The following is a 25,345-nucleotide window of genomic DNA, read 5'->3' on the forward strand; positions in this document are numbered from 1 at the left end:
GCCGGGGACTCGAAAAGGTTGAAAACCTCTGATGTAGAATTTTTTTTAAGTCGTGGGGCTTTTATATTTCTCAGATATTCTTGTTGTAAAGCATTTCATATAGGTATGAATCCTGCATATGATGGTGTACTAGCTATAATCTTAGGGCCAAATTAGATGCTCCATTAGATGCTTGACTGCATTTAAAGGTGTTTTTAAATGCAAATAGCAGACACTGCAGGGGGAGGAGACCCTGAATATTGCTGAGGTCACTGCAGACAGGATGGGGAAATTTAACCCTTTCCTTTCCTACAGCTGCCCTACTCATCCAAGGCTCTCATTGGTACCACTGACTTCTGTCCTGCATGCTGGAAAGTATATTGGAGCTTAGAAGTATGGGAGCAATGTCTCAAAGAATAAATAAATTGGTCCCAATGTTCATTTTCAATCTTTTAAAAACATTACATGGCTGAATAATTATTTTGCCACTGAATGCAAAATGCCTCTTTTAGAATTTTGTCAGGCTGCAGCTTTCAGTGAGACCCAATACAGGACTGCTGCTGCCCCTCCACCAAAAAAATCACCACTGCTTGTTCAGCAATAGATGCAGAAGGGCAGCATTAATTTGTTTCCATGGAGCAAGGTAAGAAAGCAAAAACTTGCCACCTGCCAGAAACATGGGGTGACTTCCAAGGCCAGCCACAATTTGCAGGTGTCTGACATTTAGACTACTGCCAGAACCTTATTGCTAGAAGACCACATTCTGTGTCAGGAAGATAGGAAGCTGTGCATTGCATGCACGACGACTTACTGCATCAGGAGAGACCGACAAGTCTTTCTCCTGATGCAACATTTCCCTGCCAGGCTTTGCTGGCCTGTGTGGCCTCTCTCAATGCTGCAGGGCATGGTGCAACATCCCGCCAGGCTGTGCAGCGTCTCTCAATGTGGCATGACCAGGGGCGACTTCACACCAGGCTGTGCTGCATCGGGAGAAGTTGCACAGCCCGGGGCAACTTACCTCCAGGCCTTCTTGGCCCCCTCAAGATTGGGAGGGGCTGAACCCCATCCCAGTAGAACTTGGGGGTTGTGGAGGCCTCATGGAGTTGATGCCCCTGTCTGAAGTCCAGGCCATCCCTGGACTTCAGACAGGGCTTGAACCTGGGGAACTTATGACATTCTACTCATCTATGATCTCACATCTAAGGTCCGGTATTCTCAACATGTGCAGACCAATCCAGCTTCCACCACCTCAGATGATCCATATGTATGCATTGGAATCACCCTAAATTGGAACTTTCTTTCCATGCTAGCACCAAATTTGTAGCTGGTGGGTGAGTTTATATGGGTCTTCAAACAGCCTCCATGTGCGAGTTCAACCTAAATCATTTTGTTAATTATACACTTTTGAAACTTGCCTAGTGTCACTGCATTCACACCTCTAATGTTAGCAACAAAATACTTCTATCTGGTTGAAATCATTTCTTACTTTTATTTAACTGTATACTCTTCCTCCTCCCCCCCCCCCGCTATTATTTATACACAGTAAGATAAAGCAGGTGCCTGAGACACAGAAACAGTATTAAAACATGTGTGCATAAAAGCACTTATATTTTTCATACTTTTAGTAGTCTTTGTATAGAACTGCGGCAGCACTGTGAAATCACGTAGGTAGCTTTATTTGGAACAACTGTTTGTTTCAAAAATGGAAATTCAGCAAATTGAATAGTGAACCATCAATTAAGGAAAATAATGTCAGGTGTGAAATTCTGTGAAACTGTGTTGTGAATCAAATCGTGATCAAATGGACGTTAAGAAATGATTAAACTTCCTTAAATAATGTTGACGTGTCTGCTTCTTTTATAGCATTCAGCCTGACAGGTATCTTTAAAAGATGGTACTCTAACAACACTTAACATCCACCAGAATATCAAAATCTGATTCTACTTCCATGGCAATCTATCTATGGCCGCAGTTAAGTTTCTTTAGCAAAGTTGTTGAGCTCCCCCCCCCTTGGGGGGGGGAATCCCAATAACAACAAATAGTTTTTGAGCTATTTCATAGGAAATTCGCCAACAACTACATTTCCGACATGAGTTGCCATACATACATCTGGACATCTCAGCGATTTCCACTCGGACACTGTTTCCGACTGCCAAATTCCTGCTGTGTCCAGGAAATTCCAGACATATGGCAACCCTAGCATATTAACTGGTTTCTTCTTTCTGACCACTTGAAACCACTCCATCCAACTTTTCATGGGTGAAAGTAGGAACACTCTTATGTGGGCATCATAATATACTCATTCTCACACCAAGGATCATGACCCTCTCTGCTACTATATTCTGCTAACTAAAGGTTCTTTGTCGGTTATATTCTGCAATAATTTACTCCATAACAATATATTCTGCATTGGTTTCTGAATCGGATGTGCTAGTAAACAGGCCAAAAGAGTCTCCTTAGTTTGTTTGTTTTTAATAAACTGCTCTTCAACCTCCTTGCATGTTTTTTCATGGCTGAAATGTGTCCCTGAACTGTGCTCATCCACTTACTTTCTCTGGGTAAGGGATGGAAAAGAGTGTGCATTACTCCACGCGTTTTTGCCCCTTAGCCCACCCAGAAGCAATATTTCCTAGGTATATTGCCCAGGGCTACTAAGAATGGCTGGCTCTTAAAAAGCAATTGCTGATGCAGTTTTAAAAACAGAAACATGAGACATGACATTTGAAGCCCAACGTTGATTGCAAGATGCATGGGTCATCTATAAATGCCCATTTAAGTCTAGGCCAGCAATTACCAGGCTCCTTTCCTATAGATACCGTATACTGTGTTGATACAAGCTGGCACTTTTCCACTAGTTGTGCCACGAACAGGCAAATAAAACAATGCAATTAAATTGCATCAAAGGGCAAAGGTGCGTGAAATCGGGATTCAACATCTCCACTAACTGTGCATAAGGTACACACTCTGATGTTCTGAAAGAACATGGATTGTGCCATCTAGTGGCAGTTGTGCCAGTTATGTTGTAGAAATGATGTGAAGAACCTTGTCACTGCCGCTTTTCAAAGTTAGGCCCCAGATCCATAGGAGCATAGGACTTACACTGAGTGGGGAGGGGAGGAGCTGTTTCTCCTAAAAAGAGGCCCAATGTATAGCTTGAGCATTTGAAAATACTTGCACATTTCTGTTATTTTATGTTAAGTTCTAAACTCCAGAAACTACAATCTGTGCACAGTAAAAACATCTTACATGGCGATGTGTGTTACTTCAAAATGTGGCTGGGGTTCAGAATCCCCTGCTCATTCTGCTGGAATTTTGCCTCAAAATCATGCCCTGATACCATCACTGGTAGTGGGTGCAAAGTTAAGGGCCATGGTGAGGGAGGCGGGGGGCAGGGTGGAACTGTAGCCAACCTAAAAAAGATCCTGCATACTGTAGAGGGACTGACAGACTGTCAGTGCTCAATCAGGAAGAGCAGAGTTCAAATTCCAGTTCAGATATAAAGCTTACAAGGTTACATTGGGAAAGTCACTGTCTAAGCCTAGCCTATTTTAGCAGGCTGTCGTGAGTGTAAAGCTGAGTAATCTGATATGCCAATAGTGGGCTTTCACAATGCCAGATTTTGTTGGACTACAACTCCCATCATCCCTGGCCATTGGCTATGCCAACTGGGATTCATGAGAGATGGAGTCCAACAATGTCTGGAGGGTTGCAATACCTTGAGCTTCTTGGGGTAAGGGTAGGATACAAGGTACTGCCAGAGTACAGACAGAGTCTGGCAAATGGCAGCAAGCCTCTTTCTCAGTGCAAGATGCAGAGGCCTCCAATACAAAGGACTTTTTGTGATAAGGAAAGAGGCAGGAAAATTCACCGGGAAGTGTGGGACAACACTTGCTTTGTTACAGAAACATCTAACCTCCCAGCAAACAAATCAGGATTAATACTCACTAAACAGTCAGCGCCATCTACTCTCTACAAATTAACCAGGATAAATGCTAAAACAAAACCGGTCATTTGGAAATGCCCTGTGCTGGTCAGAAGTGGAAAACGGAGCAGAAAATTCACATGGGGGGGGGGACAGGACTGTTTCTCCTAAAAAGAGGCCCAATGTATAGCTTGAGCATCTGAAGAGACTTGCACATTTCTGTTATTTTATGTTAGGTTCTAGACTCCAGGAAGTACAATACAGTATGTGCACAGTAAAAACATCACCACAGCAATCTCTGTTTTTCTATGCAACTGCAGTCCATCAGGTCAGATAATAGCAAATTGTTTTGTACAGTCAAGGTCTCTCCAAAGCGTGAGATAACAGCATTTGTTTGAAATGTGGCCAGACCTGACCTGTTGCAGAGGGGGTGGGGGGGTGGGGAGGGAGGCAGGAAGCCCAACCATTTTCAAAGCACATGGCTACTTTTTCTTTTTGCCTTTCATGAGCAACTAAACAAGCCCCCAGTTCTCGTGCTTCAAAGGGCCATCAGATTTTCCACATCAAAACCAAAGGGCTCTTTCTGAGCAAAGGTAACTTCGTTCCCAACTCCTTTATCACTCAGACTTAGGGTGACTGGTTAACAATTGTTTTTAAGAAATAATAATCTAAAACATGCTAAAATACGTCAAATTCAAGAGCTGGGCCAAAAGTTTCTTTAAAAAATGATCAGAATGTCGAGTTTCATCACTCAAATACTGAAAGCAATATCTTTCATTCTACATTCAAATTTGTACATATGAATATACATCCCCCCCCCCCAGTCTTGAAATTCTAGTAGTATTTTAGTTTCATTGGCACCTCTTGATTGTTTTGGCAGACATAATATATGCAACATGCACAGCAATCATGGAATGTTGTTGTTGCTGGTATCTATCTATCTCAAGAGACAATGGAGTGCGTCTTCAGGGGTGAAATTAAACTGTTGAGTTAGCAGCACTGAAGTGACCACTCTGGAGTGCAAGCCTGGTGGTGTGTGTGGAGTTTCTGGGCTGCCCAAAATGACAAGACCTCCCTCTTGGCCTCACTGATGTGGTCCAAAGGAAAGCAGAGCAATACGTTTGGCACCAGCTTGGCTGGAAGGAGGCATACAAGGCGCCATCCAACCGTCTTAGGGACTCCATTCCAGATTTGTGTAGGGTTTACAGCAGAGCTTTCCAGTGCTTTTTTTCTGGGGGGGGGACCCCTAAACATTTTGTGAATCTAAGTTTGGCCTCATTGATGGGCAGTGTTTCAATATGAGTAGGAAAATGAGAGTACCCCTAAACATTTCTTTAGAAAAAAGCACTGGTTGTGACACCTTAGTGTGTCAGCTGCAGTGTGTAGGTGTGTTGTGCAAATGCTGCCCACTCTCCTCCCAGAGCTGGAAAGCGGTTAGTTTAATCTCTGGTTTGCTACTAAAACTGAATTACCGTGTCGCAAAATGATGCAAAGCTGAATTACTGTGTTGTGAAATGATACGTGCCTCCTTTAAGAACGAGGCATGGTTTCCCTTTTTACAAAACCCCTCCTCCTTCCCTAATCTTTTTTCCTTTCATGTCATGTCTTTTAAGATTGTAAGCCTACATACAAGCAGAGACTGTCTTTTTATAGATTTGTAAGCTGATCTGAGAACTTTCAGATGTGGAGCAAAGCAAACATGCTTTAAATTAAGGTAGTTAACAAAAACAGTATCTTGGACACGACCTTTTAAAAATCTCAGATGTTGCAGTTGATAAGTCTTAAAGCTCATTTTAGTGAAAAATGTTTAAAGTAATAAAATTGAAAATTTGAATCTTTGCCATTTTATAGGTGTGATGCCTCGTAGTCAAACATATTTGCGCACAGCAGCAAATCATAGCATGAATTGTGCAGAAAACTGCAGGATGAATGCATCAACTATCAGCAATGTGCAACAATGCCCAGGAATAAGTGGTTCTTGCAAGGCAGTGCTGAACAAATCCAAATGAACTAAATGGAGACCCAGCAGTGTTTAACACAGTATCCATTGCATCCTTCTGTCATTGTAAAGATGGGACAATGCATGTCCCTTCTGCGCTCTTGGTTCACATGGTGTTACTGGACTGTGTCAATGTTCTTTAGACTGGGAGGAGGACATAGGATGATAGAACTGGCCTGTTCATTTTCTGCTCACAATTTTGGACTATGCAAGGGAATGTCACATTGAAGTACTAAGCTACATTTTAATCAAAGCCATAGATTAGGGAGGGAAACCATCTAGAGAAAGCTTGCTGGCTCCAGTTACAACGGTCTCAAGGACTATATTTGCATGCACGCTGCTGATGCCCTGTAGCCATATAATACTGTAATACTAACAATAATCCTCAGCGTGGGAAAGAAAACAAGCAGGAGACAGATTAACATCATCAACAAAAAGTAGGTAGACCAGTTAAAATGGGCTAATACTAGAAAGAAGTATTAGAAGGAAGACTAAGAAACAGTCCAACATCTATCACTGACCAGTGGCATAAATAAGTGTAAGTACTTGGCCAGAAAGGGTAAATATAGTGGAGATAAACAGTACACTAGTCCAAGCTGCATAAGGCAGTGAACTACAAATGGCCTGCTACTGCACTGAGGTTTGTAAGCAATGACTGGGTTCGCTTTTGAGTTAAACACTTTCCTGGAGTAAGATTTACAGCATTTAAATGTCTCTGATTTACATCGTTGGGTTATGTATGCCTGGCAGTCAGCCCCTTCACTGACATCTGAAAGCTGCAGTTCATTTGGTGTCGTGTCTGCAAAAAGTTCAGGTTTCTCTATCGCTTCCATGCTGTCTTTTAGTTTTTGCTATCTTGAGTAAAGCAATGCCTGAAATAAGCAGCTGTGCTGACAAACGGCAATAGTGGCGTCATTGTCTCAAAAGATAATGCCAGGCTGCTTAATGCATTTTGATGCACAGCACAATTAACCTTGTCCTGCGTGCCAGAATTTTCACTAGAAACAATGACCTACTTGCAATGAGGTGTCAATGAAAATAGCAGTTATATTTAACCAGGGTGCAAAGGCAAGATATTGGATGTTGCAGAGCTCTGCTGTTCCCAATTTCTCTTCCTTTGGGGGGGGCACTAAAAGCAGATCTACAGAGCTGGCAGCCTTTCTTGGGACTGTTCCATCTCCGAATACAGAATGGGAGGTGTCAGATTTCAACCCTTCTCAGAAAAAAAAACCCTTCCTGAAAATGGGAGGTGCGCACATGAGGGTTAAGTATTCTGGCTGGCCTTTTCTGTGATGTACCAAGGCTTGTACCCAATGCAACGCTAAGCAATCATCCCATCAGTGCAAGGATTTCTGCTTGTGGCTTGGGACTTCGCCACCCCCCTCCTTGTCCTGCCCCACTCCCTGCACATGCAAAGATGATATCGAATCATAGAATTGTAGAGCTGGAAGGGATCTCAAGGGTCATCTTGTCCAACCCCCTGCAATTCAGGAATCTAAATTCTAAACCAAAGCATCCATAACAGATAGGTATGTCAAAGAAAATTCTAGCCTTCTCTCTTGCCAAGGTACTATTGACGTACTGGGAATCATATTCAGTACTGGCATTCCACCTCCTTACATACACCTCCTTACATAAGTACCGGTAGTCTCCTGATAGAACCTCCTATTTTAATTGTCTTAATCGCTGGCTTGACAGTTTTAATTCCCGTGCTGTGTTAATAGGTTTGTTTTGTTGCTCCATTTTAATTGTGAAGGTTTATTTTTACTCGTATGAACTGCTCAGAAGCCACCTTGCCAATTAAGCAGTATATAAATTTAATGATATTAATAAACACTGAAACATATTACCATCCATTCACTCAGATACATTGCACAAGTCTGCTGAGATGGTGTGCTCTTTCTTAAAGGGCATTTTCTTGTGTTGTGAGCACCAGGTGGTCAAACTTTATTTGTGGCTAGCTGTCTTTTAAAGCATATTTTTAAATAACCGATGCAAAGACCTATAAATAAGCCCAGACAGGAAACGTGTGATGATCAACAGTAGGGTGGGTCATCAGGCAATGAAACGCTGGCAGAACTACCGGTATATTGCCAGATACATTAAAAACTATCAACTACAGCTACTAGCTATGTTCTGCCTTCATGGTGTTTTGCCAATGGGTTCTTTAACTGGGATGTCCGAAGCAAGCAAATGCAAAACACAAGCGGTGAAGGACGTCTGAAACTTATTGAGCAGCAGGCTTCTCATACACAAGGATACAGAATCACTCCTTTGCGCAAGGATAGACGCAAGATAGGATAGACTAACATACCAGGCCCTCCTTTACACAAGGATATCAAGCAAGGAACAACCCCTCCTTTATACAAGGATAGACACAAGAATAGAATGCACTAACATACCGGGCGAATGTCAGAATCCCTCCTTTCAGCTGCTGGGAGCACCAAGGATATAGCAGCAGAGTAGACCCTAATCTGGCCAGAATATACAGCACATCCATCAGTTTAGGCCTGCATCAATACTGCCAACCCTCCCCCCCCAAGTTACCTTCACCTGGCTTGATTGTTACTACCTTCACCTGCCTTGGGGGGTCTCGTGAGCTAGGCCAGCAGGCAAGCAAAGTAATTTTGCACCAGAAGCCCTCCTGTGAGCAATCAAGTCAGCAGAACTCAGCATTAGAATCACTGCTGCTGAGCTCATGGTGACATGAAGGGTTCATTGTCCAAGGCCACCTAGGCTTCCTTGGTAACCATCCATCTTCTGCATTTCCACTGCTCTTAATCAGAGGAAGTATGCTTCTGAATATTAGTTGCTGGAAATCACATGTGGAGAGAATGCTCTTGGATCTTGTTTGTGGGCTTCCTACACACAGGCATCTGGTTAGTCACTGTGAGAACAGGATGCTGGACTAGATGGGCCATTGGCTTCATCCAGTAGGCTCTTTATTATGTTTAAATATTCTCATGATTTTTGTTTCGTTTTGTTTTGTTTTTGTTTGTTTGTTTGTTTTGCTTTTTACAGGAGAGCTTTTCATATCGAATCACCCCATTCATTGATCTTGTCCAGCACTGCTTACTCAGACCAACAACAGCTCTTCAAGGGCAAAGGTCTCTACGGATCCTGCTACCAAGATCCTTTATCTGGAAAAGCTGGGCAGTGAATCTGGTGATTTCTAAATTCAGACCACAGGCACTGCCAGTGGGTTGTGCTACATTAAATATATACAATGGGAAAATGGCAACAAAATCCCTTTTGCAGTAAATCCTCGCCTCTTATCAGCCATGCTCCTGTTTAGAGTTTTAGTCAGCCATGTCCCATTCCAGGAGGATAGGCCATTCCACTTAATTCCATCCCATCACACAGCACTAGTTTGTTCTTCTTCTTCTTCTTCTTCTTCTTCTTCTTCTTCTTCTTCTTCTTCTTCTTCTTCTTCTTCTTCTTCCAGTCATTAGAATTCTGTGGTTACCGAACATACTCAGTCCTCATTGGGCTTTTTGGAACGTTGTGAGTTTCTGCATCTTTAAGGTCCTATTTTCTACTTGCCATTTTACAAATCTCAAGGATCCCCCAAGCATGCTGATATCCTCCTCGTTTCTCCGTTGTTTTGTTTTGACTCCAGTTCTGTCAGCATTCACCACCTGAGTTTGCTATTAGATGGATTGCTAGCTACCTCTTGACAACAACTCTTGGTAGGGCTTGTAATATGGGAAACATTTTAAGAACATTTTAACCAGCCTTTCAAGGGGCATAACACTGAGTGCCTCTTTATTTCCCCCTCATTGCTGGCTGCGCAGGAAAAGTCTAGACATTACTCTTCGTGCAGATAGGAGGAGAAGAATAACAAAGAGATAGAGGCAAATTCCCACTGAAATGAGTGAGATGTGATTTCAAATGCAGGTGTGTATCATTCAAGGTGCACAGTTTGGATAATGGATTTTTGCCCGTATAATCCCCGCAGAAGCAAATTCAGTTTTGTTGCCACTGATCTTATCTAAGTGAAGAAAATAGGCTGATGAATACTCTCACCAGCCTTCTGGAATATTTATAGCTTCCCATTCTTGCATTAATTCTGAATTCTACAGTGAAACAAGTTGTGTTTCTTTCTTCCAGAGGGAGAAACAGGTAGCATTAAAATTAGGTTCTTGCTGCCTCCTTAATGAGGCATCCTCATTTGTTATGGATGTGCTGTACTCTGCCAACCAGAGAGGTTTTGACTTCAGCTACCATTCTCCTATACAAAAGACCTCAAAGTCTGATTGGGGGAAATATCAGATATCTATTAAAAAGTGGATGTGCTTGTGAAAAGGCCCTTGGTTTTGTTAGGCACCTGTGTTTCAGCTCCAAATGCAATTAAATCATTACATTGTACCTTTAAATTACCTGACATGGACTGGGCATGAGCACAGAATTTGCATTCTCAAGAATCTCCATTTTAATAATAACAATATTATTATTAATAATAAACCTAATCGAGCGTTTTATCCCATTAGTCCTACTCAGAGTGGGTCCATTGAAATGAATGGACCTAAGTTAGTCATGTTCATTAGCATCAATGGGTCTGCTCCAAGTAAGATTTCCCTCATGGCTTGTGTGAACATGAGCGGGCTGGATGACACTTGCCAAAAATCTATAACAACAACAACAACAACAACAACAACAACAACAACATATCATTTATACCCTGACCATCTGGCTGGGTTTCCCCAGACACTGTGGGCGGCTCCCAACAGAATATTAAAAACACAATGAAACATCAAACATTAAAAACTTCCCTAAACAGGGCTGCCTTCAGATGTCTTCTAAAAGTCAGATACAGTAGTTGTTTATTTCCTTAACATCTGGTGGGAGGGCATTCCACAGAGTGGGTCCCACTACCGAGAAGGCCCTGTGCCTGGTTTCCTGTAACCTTACTTCTCGCAGTGAGGGAACCGCCAGAAGGCCCTCGGCACTGGACCTCAGTGTCCGGGTTGAGTGATGGGGGTGGAGACACTCCTTCAGGTATACTGGGCCAAGGCAGTTTAGGGCTTTAAAGGTCAGCACCAACACTTTGAATTGTGCTTGGAAACATACTGGCAGTGGAAGCCAATGCAGGTCTCTCAGGACCAGTGTTATATGGTCCCGGCGGCCACTCCCAGTCACCAGTCAATCTTCCGCATTCTGGATTAATTGCAGTTTCCGGGTCACCTTCAAAGGTAGCCCCACGTAGAGCGCATTGCAGTAATCCAAGCGAGAGATAACTAGAGCATGCACCACTCTGGCGAGACAGTCTGCAGGCAGGTAGGGTCTCAGCCTGCATACCAGATGCAGCTGGTAGACAGCCACCCTGGACACAGAATTAACCTGCACCTCCATGGACAGCTGTGAGTCCAAAATGACTCCCAGGCTGTGCACCTGGTCCTTCAGGGACACAGTTACCCCATTCAGGACCAGGGAGTCCCCCACACCTGCCTGCCCCCTGTCCCCCCAAAACAGTACCAGAGAGATGGCGGAATAAGTGTTTCGGTGGGTGGAGTTAGGCATTCAATGTGTCCTACAATTTAGCAAAACAGGGAAAACTTCAATATAGATTGGGGGGATAAGATAAAAATACAAATTTGCTTGATATGTATCATTTGGGCATGTCACAGAGTTTACTGTGGCATGCCACTGGCTTAGAATTTCCCAGGTGCAGAATTTTAGTTGGATTTTAGCCTAGATTACTAAATCAGCTCCAACTAGCCTTATAGCTCCACATGGTTTCAAGGGGCTACTTGGGAGCAGAAAAAGAAAAAGAACAGTGCACAGTGGAACTTCACAGTCTATATCCTAAGAGCACTCAGAACAACCACATGTCCCTGGCAATAGTACACAACAGAGCAACATCACCATTCTTGCAACACTTGAAAACTCTGTTAAATTGATTTATTCCCACCCACAATTCCATTTATTGTTCTGTTTATTATGCTGGCACTCAGTTGTCCTTCCCTTTACATGCTGGGTTGTTAACACTATTTTTGTGAAATAGTTTCAGATGCGCTGAGAAAACCAGAAAACAAACCACTACCCAGACATACCAACCACACCTAAAATCTGTACGCATGCTAGACAACCAGGCACATTTTTTAGTACATATAAAGACCCTTTTTATTTCTGGCATTCCATGTGCCAACAGCTAGAAAGAAGTTTGGGAACCATAAAATCAAATGAACTCTGGTGTTTTTTCAATTATTTTCAGGTGATTTCATTGGTAGGACCAAAGAATTGCTTTTTTTTTTTTAAAGTGTTTTTGGTCAGGCTTTTGCAGGAAGGATTCACGTGTATGTAGGGTTTGCACAACTGGAGTGCATTAAAGTGCTCTGTTTGGCCTAACACAACAAATCCACTTAAAAAAAAAAAGTGGACTTTTTGCAGTTTAGAAAGTAATGGGGAAATTCATTGAAAAGTGTGGTGGAGATTAATGGGAAGACATATGAACACAAGAAAATCAGGATAAGTGCTTGTTGACATATCACCTTCCCGTAAACCAGTCAGAACAAACACCCAAGCAACATAGCTGTCAACTTTTCCTTTTTCTTGCGAGGAATCCTATTCAGAATAAGGGAATTTCTCTTAAAAAGGGGGGGGGGGAGGGAATTGACAGCTATGCCAAGCAAGAAAAGACATAATCTAACCTCGCCATTAGCATTATGCAAGCAAATCAGGATGAACGCTCAGTAAACAGGATGTTATAGCCCTGCCTTCTCTAGTGCTGCTCAGACACCTCTTCCTTTCCTTTCCTTCCTCGGTGCGGCTAACAGTGCTGTCATGCTTTGAAGAGCACTACTTTAGGCTTAGTCCTCCCAAAGAGCAGGTGAGGTGGTAAACCTGTTTGTGGACTGTACCATGTCATATGGAGGGAGGGGTAATGACAGGGCTCTTTTTTTCCAACCAGAACTCACTGGAACTGAGTTCCGGCAGCTCTTAGAAGGTGGGGGGTGGGTGGGTTCTAAAGTTCAACAATTTTTGGTGGGTGCTCAGCAACTTCCACCACCTCTTTTTTTTAGGGAAAAAGCCCTAGGCAATGAAATGGCCAGATGCTCCGCTTCCAATAAACATTTGTTGCACGTAGAAAAAAGTGGCATGTCCCTCCTTTGTTCTTGGACTTTATGGATCGGCATGCCAAGGGTGTCTGATGTAAATGCCCTACAACCACCTTCCCCTTCTTCAGACATAACAGCACCCCAGCCTCTGCAAGCAGGCCTGTGCAGAGCTTGTTTAAGGCCTGGGGCATGAGTCTTATTAGAATAAAGTTATAAACTCGAACAAAAACGCAGCTTAGAATTTACTGGGATGGTTTCTTAGGTAGGTCTCCGATTTTTTGTGGAACACTAGTGACACCCGGTGGTTGCTTGTACTCATTACAGTTTTACTTTTTTGAACAGTATCTCCATTGCATGCAAGAACAGGCCTAACAACCAAGGTCTATGAAAAAGGAGCATATCAACAAAGCCTCAGGTTTTTTTTTTTGGTGTTTTTGTTTGTTTGTTTGTTTGTTTGTTTGTTTTGCAGAAACAGGAATGGCGGCAGCAGCAGCAGCAGCAGCAGCAAGTAAGCACATTTCTTACCTTAGTGGCTGTAGAATACAGGGCATCAATCAAGTGTAAAGATCACAGTTTAATGATTTCCAGAAAGGAGCAGCCAAGTGAGGCATGTCTGGAATGTACTTCGGCACATTTTTGAAAAGGGAATTATTGGCGTTAATGCTATTCTAACCCTGTCATAGTACTAGATCTGTTCCACAGAACTTATGCATTACCTAGCCCTCACATACAAAAGGGAGCATTTTTGTTGTCACGTTGAAGTAAGCTACTGTAGCTGAGCAACTTCCTCAAGTTGTCCCACCAGCCAAACCTGCCCACTGGGTTCTGAAACAGGGCCAGCCATAGCTCAGTGGTAAGCATCTGCTTTGCATGCCAAAGGTGACAAGTTCAATCCCTGGCATCTCCAGCTAGGGATGGGAATGCTCTTTGTCTGAAGCCCTGGGGAACCACTCACTTACAGTCAGTGTTGACAGTACTGAGATGGACCATAATATCTTAGAGCAGGGAAGCTTCCTATATACGAAATGTCCAATGCAGGACATTCTATTGCCTGAAGCAAAGGGCAAGATGCCACCCTCTCATTCCATATACAAAAATGAACCTGACTGGCAAATTGAATCATATTTCAACACTCTAGAAATGAGACAGTGTCTTTTTGCCACACCTGAAGGCCAATGGCTAGCTTAGTGTGTGCAGGCCAAACCATCTCCAAGACAACAGCAATGGACAGTTCACATTCAATAGCTTTACACTGCTATTACACAAGAAGTTGTTTGGGTTTTTTTTTAATCACTTCAGATCTCTCTCTCCCCCCCCTTTATTCTTTGGATTCCTGGCTTGTTCTTTTCATGAGCTCATTTCTGCCTTGGACATTTTGATAGTTTTTCTGACACAGAATGTGCAAATGAATTCAGTCCCCAACCCCAACCCCTAGCTGATGGATAAAAAAACCACATACCCTTCTTGCAGGACACCTACAAATGCAACAAGGAGAAAAGGGTGTTCAATCATCACATGGATCCTTCTGTCTTTGAACCTGAAATGGCTATTTATGCATTCTGCTTAATGGATAACTTATCCCTAGGCCTAGAAAATATTTCTGTCAGTAATAATTGGGAGATAGTATCCAAGAATTCCATGTGCATTATCCATGCACACACAGAGAGATTGAAAGTGTCAATCAATATTATCAGCATCTACTAAATGCCTTCCATCCTAAACTCTTTTTATAAGGAAGTTAAAATATAATCCAAACATGGAAAAGTTTGGGGAAAGTGAAGGAGAAAGGGATAATGACATATGATCCAGGTTTAGTCTTCTGCTATTGTTAAAAGCCTTGGATGGGATTCATATAAAAAGATGACCCAGCTAGTTTAATGGGGCCCAGCTGAGCATTAACGCATGGATACAAATGAGTATTCAGGTTCACATTTGCAGTCTCATTCATTGCACATCTGTAAACCTGCTTGTGCTATCAACATCTCTTGCTAGATTAGATGCTGCTTGCAAGCCTGAATAGGTAAGATAAATTGACATATGGAGGCAGCTTGTTCCAAAGAGAAGAAATAGAAAGCAAAAACCATCAAAGATGCAACATGAAAGAATAAACCTTAGGCATATGTAAGGCAAAAAAAGGTAACAGGGAAACAGATGCCTTGTGACAGGTTTCGCCAGCCTTCTAGTGCTGGGAAGTTGCATAAACACAAGGTCAAAGTCTGCAAAGCAGAATAGCAGGAAAAGAAGCCAGCAGGTTTTCCCCATGCAAGGAAGTCAATGGTCAAAGCATGAGAGCGCTTAAGAAAGGGTACAGTTCCCCTCTCTGATAAGACGAGGTTACGCATTTAAGGCAAAGGCAAAGATTGACACACCTGCAGTCCTCGGGGTGTGTGTGTGTGTTTATATATCTGTATCTATAATCCTATTAAGTGAAAAATTCTCAACAGAGAAGAGCCTTTTTAAGAAGCAGGAAGTCACCAGAGAATTGCTCACCTGAGGCCCCACGAGGCATCATTATGAATTACTTGCTCATTTCCTGAAGTGTTGGAATATTTTTCCTCTGCAAGGAAAGTGTGATAAGCCTGGAATAAAAATGCAAACAGTCAGATGTCAAATTATAAGATGATAACTGACTCGGTGCATAGCATTACGCAATGGCTAAACTGCCAATATGCGGTTGTAGCCAGCTAACCTCTACACAGAGTAGACCCTTCAAAATGAATAGACCTAAGGTAAGGTTGTTTTGACTATGGCAGACCAACACGGCTACCCACCTGTAACTATACCTAAGGTAGTCATCTCCATTAATTTCAGTATGACTAACACTGTACAGTACTCAACTGATTGTGTGATAGTACCAGTATATCTCTTTTCAACCACTTTCATTGACTTCCTGATTGCTTCCCTACTGAATTCAAAGTGCTGGTGCTTATTTATTTACCAACTTTTACATCCTGCCTTCCTGCCTTCCTTAAAGAATTCAAGCTGATTGCATGGGATTCCCTGTGTAACTTCAGCAAAGTGGTTGCCTCATGTCCCTTCAGATCAAATTTTCACTTTGGAAGTGGTGTTTGAACTTGCCAGTAGCTGGGGGATGGATGCTAAAATGGCGGTGAAATCCAGGGGTGCTTCTCCCCCCCCCCCAACATAGCCTTGCTTACCCTACCTGGAGAGAATGGAACTTGCCTTATTTATTATCCACGATGCCATACTTGAATGAATGCTATGTGGGTGGGTGTCTCCTTAGAGATGGTTTGGAAACTTCAGCTGCTCCAAAATGCTGTTTAGGGTCAGGCAGTCAGAGCATATCATGCCCATATTGTTACTTCACTCTCGTTTCTTTACTGAGTTAATGACAGGTGTTACAGTTAAAATGCTTGACACTTCACAGCTTAATACTTTGGTTCATGAGTGAGGTACACTTTTCGTCAGTTACCCACACTATCTGTAATCCTACCACTGAGGTACTCCAATTAGTACCCAGGGAGTTACCTCACCCGTTGTTACTGGCTTGGGAATCTTTTCCTAGAAAAACTCTCTCCTCCTGACTGGAATGAGACCCAAGCTGTGTATTCCCACAGCTTCTACCTCTCCTTCCTCAGACTCAGCCCTCCAGTGAACTCCTGTCTGTTTACCTTCCTCAGACACTCAACCCCATCTTCCTATCTAAGCTGCGATGCTCTTTCCTCTTGCTGTAGATGGTCTCCTCAGAGCAGATGTTCAACTCAAATCAGATTCTCTCAGACAAACCCTCTCCTAATCCCCATCTCCAATCAAGCCCCCTCTTTCTCAAACTAAACCCTCTTCCTTCTCTAAACCTGTCTAACTCTGTCCCTCAGAAACTGCTCCTTTTATTATTCTCCCCAAAGTGCTGCTCCACAAACACAACACACCCTCTGGCTAGATGTCTTGGTAGTCAGTCAGTGAGGGGCCCCCTAGGTGCAATTTTGAAAGACTTCATCACCAGACTTTGGTCTGCTTCTGCTGTCTATCACAAATACTATCACAAATACTATTATGTTGGTGGTTATATGCAACAAGACCTTCTCAGAGGTGGCCTCACAGCTGTGGAATTTCATCCCATGTGAGGTCAGGCAATTTTAAACAGGCCTTTTTATGGCCTTCAGAAGCTAATTGCAAATATTGCCGTATAAATGGCGTTGTGGCCTAGTTTCTAAATAGGCTATTTGGTATTTCCCTGCTGGCTTTTAGAAAAAACAACACAGATATTTTAAATGGTTTTAAAATGTGTTTTGAAATACAAATCATTGTCAATTAGGGTTTGACGTGAGTGTGGAGAAATTACCATTTAAAATGTGTTTCCTGAGACAGGGTTTTGTTTTGTTGTAATAAGAGTTGACTGTGGATGTGGGGTTATGTGAAGGATTTAGTTTAAAATATGTACTAGGTATCTGAGGGTAGATGGCAGTTGGCAGCTACTTAACTGCAAAAGAATGGTCATGGAAAAACGGGTTCTTTTTATATGAACCAAGAGGATTGCGAAATTTCACTTCTTATCGCTTTACTGGGTAGAAATTCTTGGCCACTTATTGGACACCAAAAAAAGTGGTCTGGTGAGGGGGTAGAATTATATGCCCCTCAAATCTGACTGGTTGGTTGCAAGGGTAGGCTGGCTGGAACATAAAAAGAACCATTCTCAATGTATTTTTGCTTTGCTACACATTTGAAAAGGGCGTGTTTATTCTTCCATTGCTGCTGCTGCAGCAGCTGCTTCTGCCATTTTCATCCTGCACTATTTCAGTTACTTTTGAGTTGAAATCTGACAAACTTTATTTGTGCTTGCTTTGCACCAGGAACCTGTTAATGCAATGTCAGGGTTATTTGCAATGAATAATACATTGACATTTTATTCTCCTGAGGAAACAACTTTATTTTGAATTCTTTGTTTTGGTGTGTTCATTTGAGGCTGGAACATTTTGTACATTTAGCTGCAGGAACTGGAATAGCTGGTTGCACCCTTCTGTTCCACTTGTTAGGATCCCAGCAATAAAATTGTCTAATTTCAAACACACTCCCGTATGCCCCCCCTTTACTGCTGATGTAATTATTTTAATCGAAACTGCCCTGTTCCCACAGGCTCAGGCTAACTATTAATAAAGCATTATTTCCTTTGCTTTTGGATTATCCTCATCATTTACTTAACCTCCCCACAAATATTTTTCATTGAAATTATTTTAAACAAAATCTTAAAAACTGCCCCCCCCCCGCCCTCCAGGGGCAAGGAAAAGGAAGCAGGCACTGGGTAGAATGTGCTGATTATTTTGTTCCTATCAGCATCCTACTGGCTGCATATCGAACCAACGGCAGTCTGCAAAGGCAGCCCCAGACAGGTAGCAATGCCAGTAGCCCAGTCTGAATTTAACCAGTGCAGGAGTAACCAAAAGCAAATCTGCCATTTCCTGCTAGCTTTGGCAGCCTAGCAAAAGCTGGTAAAAGTGTTTCTAGAGACCAATGCTACCTGGGTATCCAGAAACATTGAATCACAGAGAACACCCAAATTGCATCCTCTCCTTGCCTTCTTTAGCTCTCTCCATATCTTCACCCCTATCTTTGTACCATTGTTTCCAGTTCTCTCTCTCCCCAATGAGCTTCAGTCCTCCAGTTTGAACCAGATCTGCCTATTCTTCCTTGCTACCTCTCATGCCTACTTCCAAGAGTATCTAGGGAACTGGTAGGTGACGTGGTGCCTTCCAGATGTTTTGTGGACTACAACTCTCATCAGCCCAAGCCAGCATCACCAATGGGCAAGAATGATGGGGGTTGCACTCCATTGGTGATATTCCATTAAATACAGGTATTTGCACTAGTGCAACGGGATTTCCTCCCTCCTCCTGCTCTCCTGCGTGACCTGAACCATTACTAAATCTGCTCTGGAAGGTTGGAGGAACCCCCGGTACAGATTTTGGGGATACAAGGTGTGTGTGAGAACAGTCTATTGTACAAGGAGCAATCTTGCATTGAGGGAATGTTCTCCTTATTGTTAGGTTGAATACAAGCCCATTATACCTAGAGGACACCATGCTGGCTACCCCTGATCTAGATAGTGCTTCCCTTTTCTCTTCAGATCCCCACCTTTAAGCTTCACCTTGCCGGTAAAACCTTTGGCGTACCCTCTTAAGTCACCATCGCTGGCTAAATTTTAAGCTATGTTTTTATCTTGTGTTCTCATCCTGTGAACCACCCCGGGATCTTTTTATGAAGGGAGGTATATAACTCTAAATAGTAGCAGTAGCAGCATCTAAAGTACATGTAAGTGCATTCAATAATAATAATAATAATAATAATAATAATAATAATAATAATAAAATTTATTGTTATTACCCCGCCCATCTGGCTGGGTTTCCCCAGCCACTCTGGGCGGCTTCCAACAAAATAACTCTGTGCAGCAGCACATAGACTGATTAAGATTTCAACCAGTGCTGGCAACAGAGCTCTATATTGTTACAAGTTCCTTAACATATATCCCAAGCTGCCTATGGCTGGAAACGAGGATACTGGACTTTGATGGGCTACTTGCTTCACCTAGTGTTCATTGCAGTTCGAATCTGAAGCTGCAAGCAAGGACTGACCGCAGCCAGTGCGCCAGAGCTGGTGTTTGGTGTTGCCGCAGTCGTCCCCACTGTTAAGGAGAAAAGTCCCAACTGATGCAGCAAGCTGGAGATGGCACAAGAAGAGCATTTTGGAAAGCGGATGAAGACGATGCCGCGAAAGAAATGCAGGAGCCAGGTGGGAACACTCAGTAAGGTGTCGGATAGGTGTGAAAGCATGAAATCCACTACATTTAGAACAGGTTTGAACATGTTAAAATTCTGGACCCACTTTCAATAAGGCACAGGATTCATGTTTGTTTGTTTTCTTTTACCATATTCCACACACACCCGTCCTTTTTACACCCTTACATTATCCAGAGACACAGAAAGAGAGAGGAAGCTAAAAGCATATTATTTATAATCAGAGCATAGGTTGCTTTGTGGACAAAAAAGAACTACTTTTAACTATATAGTTTCAAAATTCCGAGGGGTAAAGAGAAAAACCATATATTGTTTGTTTGCAGAACTCAGCATAGCTAAAACTGTACAATCCTTCTAGCAAAGCTGAACATTTAAAGCCAAGTTTTAAAGCCAAGCCAAACAGAATGAGCCCCACAAAAAGCCAAAGCCAACACAGATGGCATTAACGTTATAAAAAAGAGACTACTTGTTTAAAAGCCTTTTTATTTTCCTTCACCATTATTGTTTTACAATACAAATTTCACCTTGTTGAACACACAAAAAACCCTACAGAAGATAACTCTGTTTCACGTAAAATACAGAATGAATATATATATTTTTATATAGATAGATAGATATATGCTTCTTCATTCTTAAAAAACTATTTTGTTCTGCACATTGGCAAGTATAGGATAGAATACTTCCCCCAGACACAATATGTATGGCAGGACTGAAATTTTAGAGTTACATGCAGTTTCTGCACAATTCTGTTTTCAAGAAATCAATTGTTTTTCAGCAAAATTTTCATTCAGGGATGAGACATTGTTTATAGTTTGATTTTTGATTTGCTGATCATTAGGAGGGGAAAAAATAATCTTATAAAAAGGAATCCATAGCTGTTTTCTTGCTATAGTTAAAATCCATGTATGGAATGGACAATAAAATAATTTAAGAAGAAAATTTCATTCTAACCTCTCCACAATATGTGAAGACTTGATTATGGTATTTGGTTTTTCTTCCAATTTAGTCATCTGAACATTGCAAGCAGATTCCCGATTCAATTTAGATATAAAATCATAATTCAGTAATGTATACAATACATATAATATTTGTTTCATGGAATACTTTATTTTAAATTAGAACTTTTAAAGACTGCCTACTGACCATACTATCAAGACAAGAAAGGCACTAGAAACAGATACATCTCTCTCCCAAGAAGCTTTTTATTTTATTTTAACTCTTCTCTCTGACATGTAAAAATCTTTTTTAGATTTTATTTTTACGCATATCATTTTGAAAAATAAAGTTAGGAAATACTTAGAAAAATCACTTTACAACAGAATATTTTTTTTGCACTTTTTGACACTGTCACTGCAGATTTACAAAATCAAAGTTTACCAAACCTTTCTGTGTCTATCATTAGTAGCTTCAGTGAAACAGGTAGAAAGATTCCTGTATATTATTATCCCAGTCAGGTATTTAGAAACCTTCATATAGACATTTGCTAGAAAATGGCTTACAGCCCAATCTTTGGGGCAAGAGATATGAAAATTATGTTTTCCCAAGAAAATAATACGCTTTGTTCCCAGACGAGACTGGAAAGACCAGAACTTATGATATAAAAGCCTCTTTTTCTGTTTACGCTGCTGCATCATATACAAAGAAACATGGTGATGAGCAATGCAAATCCAAAATCTATTAACAAGAAATGTATACAGTGCATGATAATTTACGGTTTCCTTATTGTTGTCCATCGCAGATCCTTTGGAGAGAGAAAAAGATCACAGTGCTTACCAGGTAAGAGACTAGATTACAGTCAAGGTAATGCTTAAAAGGTAGAGGAAAGGGAGCAGTTCAGGTTTTTATGGCATCTCTTCTTGCGGAGTTCTTAGCACTTTTGGACAGTTCTTTTGCCACCTCTTCTTCTTTTGTAGCTGTTATGTGTCATTCACCAATCTGCTGTACTTAAGCTGTCTACCCAGTCGGAGAGCTTGCCAGGAAAATGGCCAGTGGTAAGAGCGTGGGACAATGCCCGGAACATTCTTTTCAAAGTACTGGAAGGGTCTATACCACCACACTCGTGCAAGGAGGTTTGTCTGGGAAGCTTCTTTTAGCACCTGCAAAAAACAACAGTGTTTACAAATGAAGCCTCAAGAAAGCAAAACCCGCAGGCAGCAGTTTATTTGCTCTTCCAATATATTTCATGCCTGAAACACATTATTAGGGTGCCATTATGACTACTACTTTTTGGGGCTGGGGGACAGAAGAAACACGGGGGAGAGTTTGCTATGTACTCCATCACACCAACAGAAAAGAAGAAGAAGAGCACAACAGAGGTGGCACACGCAAACTAACGCAAACTGTGATTTAAATGTGCTTTGCTTCAGGAACTTTTTTTCCTTATCATATCTTATTACCTATATCTCGGGAAGCAATCAATGTTTTCGCATAGTGCCTATTAATAATGGTTTTGCATCTTAGAACAAAAAAAAACAAAACCCTGTCCCTGACTGTTTCACAAGTAGGAAAGCACCTAGGACGAAGTACTTAAGATATTCAGAACGAGTCTGAAAGGCAGATATAAATAGCCAAACTTGTTTGAGCTTGTTGCTTCTCACTCTCCCACCCAAGTCCCCTCCCCATGACAGAAAGTGTGAATGCACACATATATATTATTTGCTTTCACAGAGGGTCTGGATAAAAAAATCAGATCCGGTACAATAACAAATGTATTGGAATAGGTCAGCTATTGGAGGAAGAGAGACTCACTTGTTGGTTGGCCATTGTGTGATACCACCAGAAAAGTCTTGTAGTGATGTAGTAAGCCACCACCACATCCACAGTGTAGTGGTCGTGAGCCAAGAGGATACAGAACATCCCCACTAAGCTGAGAGTCCAACAAACCCAATGATACCACCAGAGTCGCCGAGGTGAATCTGAAGGCAAGGAAAGGCGGAAAGCATTAATGCCATGCACACAGCACATTCTCCTTCACAGGGCGAAGAATTAAACACAGTATCATAAGCTGACCATCTTCAAATGGGATAACCCCCAGCATTCTGCGGAATGGAAAGAGGATAGATAAGATACTGTATATTCTGGCGTATAAGACTACTTTTTTATCCAGGAAAATCTTCTCAAAAGTCGGGGGTCGTCTTATACGCCGGGTGGAGAATCTGCGGTCGAGTATATTTCAAACTCTATATTTTAACTGGAAAATTTGGGGGTCGTCTTATACGCCCAGTCGTCTTATACGCTGGAAAATATGGTATCTGTGGCCTCAGAACTCTAGCTGCCATTGCCTCCCTGAGAACGTTTCAGGGAATAGTGCAGCCATTCAAGTGAGAGCTCAATTTAGGCATGCATTTATTACCTGCCCTTCTTCACCCCCAAGCCCTAGGGTGGGTTACCACAAGTAAACACAGTATTAAAAGCAGTTTAAAGCAACTTAAAATTGCCTGACACACTTCTGTTGGAAGGGAGTTTCACAGCCTAGGGTCTGCCACAGATAATGCCTCTTCCTGGACCATTACCCTCCAAGCTTCTGAGGGCTGTGGAAGGGTGCTCCCTCCAATGATCTTACTATCCAAGATGGTCTGTAGGGAATGAGGTGGCTTTCCCCCAGGTATTTGGGGCCTAAGTCATCTAGGGCTTTAAACACTAACATGAACACCTTGAATTGGGCCCAGAAACTTACTGACAACCCGTGCAGCTGTTTTAAACAGGGGTCATATGAGAGCTGAAGGGAACCCCAACCACTGCACTCCCTCCATCTCTCCCACAATAATTGTTATCAAGCAGGGCTAGCAAGGTGGTTTCAGCACCTTGACCAGGCTTGAAGCCAGACTGGAATGGATCCAAATAATCAGCTTCCTCCAAGCATGCCTGAAGCTGGACTGCCACAGCTTCTTGAGCACCTTAGCAGAACGGGGGAGGGGGGGAGATGGGGTGTTTGCAGGCTTTATCAATGGGGTTTCAAATATATGCAATTTCACTTACACGCGCAGTGCCTCAGAACATAAATGAGGAGTTGCCTGTATACTAGTTTCCAGTTTTAATAAGCAGTTATCAGCCATAATAAAGCATAGAAAAATAAAATTGAAAGAACCGAAATTAATGGGAGGATCATGATTCTCCAAGAATTACAAATGTATGGGTTATTTATTGATGCTTCAACTCTGCAACTGGTTTATAAACTGCTAATACTGAAATTAGGTAGCACAGAATTAATCATGACAAAGGGAACCAGAGACTTAGGCTAATTTTCTTCCAATCTCAGTTGCTTTAGAGTTGAATTGGTTTTCCCATTAATCTTTGCTGCAGATCAGAAATGACTGAGCCAGCCACATCAGACCAGCATAACTATATTAGCATTCAGATGTGATGTCAAGTAAAACTTTTATTCAGCAACTATTTTCCTTGGAAAATACATTAACATGGACTACACTACAATCCCAGCAAACAAATATTATTAAGATGAGACGTGCCTTTCCTTTTCCCCCAGTTTGTTTTACACCATAAGTTGTTGTCATAATAAGAGCAGGATGAGAATGCTGTGCAATGAGTTTGGATAGAAGGGCTAAAATACATCTTATTCCTATTATATGTTCCTCTAAAAAAACATGCTCAAAGGAAGGCTAGCATTCTTTGTCAAGAGTTTCTGTGTTTACTTTCATTGTTGGATATTTATATCCTTTGACATACTTTTTAGCAAAAATAACAAGGTACAAAGCACTAACAGCAAAGGAGTATTTTACAGTGTGTTCTCATATTAACTAACATACAATTTTTAGTCCGAAACTGAAAAATTCAAACTTACACTCTTTGATAAATAAGTATGTAAGTGTTAGCATAACTGTGTGACCGCTGAACAAGTAGTCACCACACAGATCGTGTGATCCTGTGATGGACAGCCCGCCTCCAGCAAGCATCTTCATTATCCTCCTCATGTGCGATTCCCAGTCTCCAAACAGCTGGTGGAAGAAGGGGGGGAAAACATCAGCACATTTCATATTAAGATCCATACCATTTAGAATAATCTTATAAAAGAAAGCTGAATTTACATTCAGAACCTGGCAATTTTAAAAAATAAATTTTATTAGGCATTAATACTCTATACCACTTAATGCATCATAGCATTCAATAAATAAATATATTAAAACACACACACACACGATTCTAAGAAGCCCACCACCACAGGTTCCCTAATATCTTTGCATTTGTGAATTTTTCAGCAAAGGAAAGGCTTAAGAATTGAAATAATATCACATTAATCATTTCAACTGCAAATGCATGAATAATTAAAAATATAGGGTTGTATCCAACAAAGTCATCCCATTACCGCTAGGACTTCTGCTTGCATGATTGGATTTCTTCTCATTTGCTCGTACCTTCCCTGCGCCTCCCTCCAAATCAGCTCCAGAGGGTTGAGGAACCCCCAGAACACATTTTGGAGGCATTCAGAAAGAAGAACTCCCACTGCACAGACGCTAGTGGTATGACTTTGTTCGATACAACCCAAAGTCAAAAAATCAAATAACTTGCCCAGAACCATCATTTGCTAGGTCTGAATAATTTGGCAAAAGAGAAATCAATTGGCATCTTCTTTAAAGAAGCTTGTCGGTTGATATGCATGTTATCCTGCATGGCTACTATGTAC

General features: G+C 41.8%; 1 protein-coding gene across 8 annotated transcripts in view; it reads right to left on the minus strand.

The window, feature by feature from the left end:
- Positions 1–9,319: 9,319 nt before the first annotated feature.
- SGMS1 (sphingomyelin synthase 1) overlaps positions 9,320–25,345 on the minus strand; it is an 83,454-nt gene continuing 67,428 nt past the window's right edge. For 7 of the 8 annotated variants that reach the window (XM_033149176.1, XM_033149170.1, XM_033149177.1 and 4 more), the window contains 3 exons: positions 24,506–24,659; positions 22,456–22,622; positions 20,174–21,803 (listed from right to left, as the gene is read on the minus strand). In XM_033149176.1, coding sequence (XP_033005067.1) covers positions 21,624–21,803; positions 22,456–22,622; positions 24,506–24,659 — 501 coding nt within the window. In that variant the 3' untranslated portion in view covers positions 20,174–21,623. Of the gene's footprint in view, positions 9,342–20,173; positions 21,804–22,455; positions 22,623–24,505; positions 24,660–25,345 lie in introns of those variants that run through there. The other variant, XM_033149174.1, reaches the window with a different exon arrangement.

Source organism: Lacerta agilis, chromosome 5 (assembly GCF_009819535.1).
Source record: "Lacerta agilis isolate rLacAgi1 chromosome 5, rLacAgi1.pri, whole genome shotgun sequence".
NCBI classification, from domain to species: Eukaryota; Metazoa; Chordata; class Lepidosauria; order Squamata; family Lacertidae; genus Lacerta; species Lacerta agilis.